The sequence below is a fragment of the Pygoscelis adeliae genome, unplaced genomic scaffold, assembly GCF_000699105.1.
Source record: "Pygoscelis adeliae isolate BGI_AS28 unplaced genomic scaffold, ASM69910v1 Scaffold760, whole genome shotgun sequence".
Classification (NCBI taxonomy): Eukaryota; Metazoa; Chordata; class Aves; order Sphenisciformes; family Spheniscidae; genus Pygoscelis; species Pygoscelis adeliae.
In genome coordinates this window covers 219,437-223,465 of record NW_008823868.1, presented here as the reverse complement: position 1 = coordinate 223,465, position 4,029 = coordinate 219,437, and the positions used below count along the sequence as shown (strand labels likewise).

General features: G+C 53.1%; 1 protein-coding gene across 1 annotated transcript in view; it reads right to left on the bottom strand.

Annotated features, from left to right (window-relative positions):
• Window positions 1-4,029, bottom strand: part of CEP164 (centrosomal protein 164kDa) — a 38,517-nt gene that overhangs the window by 6,754 nt on the left and 27,734 nt on the right. The window contains 8 exon segments of the mRNA XM_009332573.1: window positions 1-40; window positions 223-290; window positions 722-848; window positions 1,389-1,567; window positions 1,916-1,984; window positions 2,876-2,959; window positions 3,181-3,324; window positions 3,895-4,017. Coding sequence (XP_009330848.1) covers window positions 1-40; window positions 223-290; window positions 722-848; window positions 1,389-1,567; window positions 1,916-1,984; window positions 2,876-2,959; window positions 3,181-3,324; window positions 3,895-4,017 — 834 coding nt within the window.

The window sequence follows — 4,029 nt, the reverse complement described above, 5'->3', positions numbered from 1 at the left end:
CCTGATGGAGATCCCTTCTGCAGAGATGTAGCTCCTGACGCTACACGGAAGAGACAGGCATGCTCCTGGCTTTGTGCTGGCTGCGCCAACCTGCAAGCCTCACGCAGCCCCCTCCCCCAAAACGAACTGTCGGTGCAATGCGCGTAAACCCAAGCTAAAACGTTTGCTCGTAAAACCAAAGCAAAACCATTTTCCAGAAGCGGCTGGCATACAGATACTCACTGATCAAATTGGAAGTCGCTGTCCTCATGGCTTTGAGAGGGCGGGGAAGCAGGCTCTCTGGACGAGTGCTGAGGAGTCGAAACATTTCAAAAACTAAGAAATACGTACAGGAAACAGAACCCCAGGATCCCCTAAGAATCCCATTAGGAGCAAAAGTTCGGAATGACATCGCCATGGTATTGCCCAGATCCAAGACCAGTGCCAGGGATGCCCTTTATGTGACTTAAAAAGCGACAAAGACATTTCTATCCCTGACTCAAGCCCAGCTTTTGACTCCGAGGACACCCGAGTATCCGACACGCCTTCCCCCCCCCCATCCCCGGTAATAATAGACAGAAATCAACAAGTACCACCAAACGGGTCGATGTCCCCTGGCCAAGAAAAACGCAACGCTGCATCTCAGACGAGTTCACACAGAAGGAACAAAAGCTGGGACTTTCAAGGGAGCTACAGCCTCAGATCTCACAAGGCAAACACCTTTACCATCTGCTTTACTCACAGCTTGAGCAGTTTCTCTCAGGTCTTCAACACGGAGCTCAGCTTTCCGTCTTGGAGATTCCACACTTTCTTCTGCCTCCAGTTCTTTCAAAGTCTCCTGTTTGCTCCTGACGGCTGCCTCCAGCTCGCTGCCCCAAGAAAAGGCAACAGTGACAGCACCTGATTAGACCAATAATCTATCTGCAATGGTGTCCCAAGTGACCTCCAGTTTCCAGGAGGGAAAGGGCTGCAGACGTGCAAGACAACGCCAGCATCGGGTCTGTGGTGCGATGCCAAACGTAACCCCTGGCCGGGCAGGGAACCATTGCTTCACACCCTTACCCAGAAGCTCAGCTATCTTAGGAAAACCTCTTCTTTGCATTTCAATGCCCCTCTCAAAGCCTCTTGTTAACCTCACAAGACAGATGTGGAGAAGACAAACAACTTAACCTGACAAGCAGAGGCAAGGGGACAAATTTGCACAGCGAGTTATTAATAGATCTGGAGACAGACCCCAGGACCTCCGTGCCCTCAACGTGCAGTAAAACCACCATTAGGATTCTGAAGGAATAAGGCCCAAGACACAAGAAGCTCAGAGGTAAGGGAGAGGTCCAGGTTAGGTCAGAGAGGTTCTGTTAGGGGCGTAGGGTAGATTTTTTGGCATTAGAGGAGATTTCTCATACACGCACCTGATGCGTTTCTGCAGCCTCTGGCTTCGGGTCTGCAACAAGTCCACCTGGGCCTCCAGCTCAGCTTTCTGGTCCTGGAGCTCTTCAAGAGACCTCCGCAGTTGCCGGATGGACTCAAGGAGGCTGGCGTGCTCCTTCCTGTTCTCCTCTAGGCGGAGCTGAGCAGCGACAGCAGCTTCCTAGAGGAAAACCAGAAAGCCCCTCGCGGTAATTTCCCCAAAGCCAAAATGGAAGGCACACAACGTGCGAGAGACTCGCTACTTGCACACTTCACAGGAGGTCCCAGCGCTACAAACGCACACACCACGTGCCAATCCTGGGAGAACAGGACCGTCTCTTCTTTTTGGGAAGCAGCTCAGAGCTCAAACTCTCAGCAGGATGGCACTCCAGGCTGAGGCAGTGAGGGATTTTCAGCCTCACGATTTAGAAGCGACAGTTTGCTTTTTTAAAGCCACAGTTCTAGCGTGCTCCCCTCACCCCCAAAAGAAAAGCAGCACAGCACCTGTCCGGAGCTAAAACATACATACATCTCTTTCTAGCTCAGTCCGTCTGTCTTCATCCAGCAGCTGCTGCCTTTTCTTTCTCAGAGACTCCTCCTATACACAGAGGAGAAAGTAGGTGAGTGTCAGAGCGAGGAGACTGCTGACGCTGAGCGGCACTGGAAGTACAGAGGTCAGGCCTGAGTCTCAAGCCCATTTCAAAACACCCGAGGACTCTTGTCAGTTTTGCTTTATCCCCCCCCCCGCCCCACACTCAAGATCCCCTGCCTTTATTTGACTTCAAGGGAGAAGCTGGGAATATTTGCATTCCTGTGGGAAGAACACCCCTTCCTGCTCAGCTGCGAGAGTATTCAAGGCACGTGGCCATTTCTGCAGGACCTTCCTTTCGTGAAGCCTCTGCTCGCCTCCTGCATTTCTCCACCTTTTTACTTCCTCACTCCAGTGCTGCTTGGAAAGGGAAGGCTGGCAGAAGCAAGGTTATCTACAGCCCTTGGCACGGGCCAGGACTTAAGAGATCTGGCAGGCAAGAGCATCAGCCAGCGATTTTTGCCAGCTCCACAGGAGCATTTGGAGCGCTTCCCTCTCCCACTCTGCTGCCCAAGATCCAGAAACACTCGTTCCCTTTTCACGGCAGCAGGGAGAAGAGGAGGTAAATCAGGAGGGGACTGACTAAAATCCAAAGTTATGCTGAGCAGGACGTGCTGCCTTGAAAGGCTTTTATGATCCCTCTGCCACTTACAGCCACTTACCGTCTCCCAAAGCACTGAGCAAACCCAGAGCGCTGACTTTCACTGCAAACATCAGCCATGAGGCTGTACCACTAGGAATGCTTAGCCCTGCTCTGACTTGTGGCGGAAGCTTTACCTGTAACTTGGACGGCAGCAAAAGCCCTGGCTCTGAGCACTTCTGAAAAGCCCCCCACGAGGAAGCAGCCAGAGGAGCAGCACGGGCTAGGAAACCTCCACGGGCCCAACAGGGCTGACTCACCTGGCTAAGGAGCTGCACCGATCTGGCTTGGACATTCTTCGTGCGCATTTCAAGCTCGTTTTCCGAATCCTGGAGTTTTCTTTCCTGCACAGAGACGCCGCGTTAATGAGAGAACGGCACAAGTTCCTCACTCACCGGGCAGAGCTCTGCCACCAGGAGGAACAACGAAAACTGGGAAAACGCGACCTGCCACGTGCGTCACCCTGGGCTGTAGAGGGTGGCAGGCACACTGAGGTGTCACCGTCCCCAGGCCGTCCCCAAGCAGCCAAGTCACAGCAAACTGCTCGGCAAAGCGTTCTCCTCACCTTCTCCCTGTGCCTGCGCTGCAACGCAGCAAGCCGCTCATCCAGCTCTGCCTGCAGAGCTTTCGCCTCCGCTTCATGAAGCTGTCGGAGGCGCACCATCTCACTTTGCAGGCCTTCAAACAGCTCTGCTCTTTGCTTTCTCTCCTGTTTGTTGCAAAACACAAACGAGAAAAGTGGCCGAGTGAGGCACAGGGTTCTCCAGCAAGCCAAGGTGAACACACAGGGGGGACACCCTCTGGAAAGCCAGCCCATCACACAGCAGCTCCTGAGCCAACACCAAATTCAGCAAATTAAAAGCTCTGGCTTACAGGGACACCACTGTTAAGGGAATGGCCCAAGAAAGACGAAACAACCCGTGACGCTAAGGCTTTGTCACACACCGCCGACTGCATAGTCAAAAACGGGAGGCAGAAGGCTTTCCAGAACGGGCACCTGCAAAAACGCGAACAATCTTCTCTCGCACGGAAGTCCACAGACGCGTGTGGAAGTTGCCTGCACAGAGGCCATTTTGACAGCTTATCCTTATAACCCCGGCCTAAATTCATTTTACATCATGGCAACAACGCCCAGTTCTCCTGGAAGAAAGGAGATTTCCAATTCTAGGACTGGCTGAGATAGGCAGGTCCGGCAAGCAGCAGTGCCAGCCCAGGTACAGCCCAACTGAGCGAGCCACTGCCGTCGCCTCCCAAATTCACCGCTCTCCCCCAGCAGTACCTCCTCCTCATACTGATCCTGAATCCGTGCTAGGACCTGCCGGTGCTCCTCTTTCATCCTCTCCATTTTTCTCTCATGGTCTTTTTCCACTTCCTGGCGTTTCTCTCTCATAAGCTCGCTGAGCTGCAGGGGTAA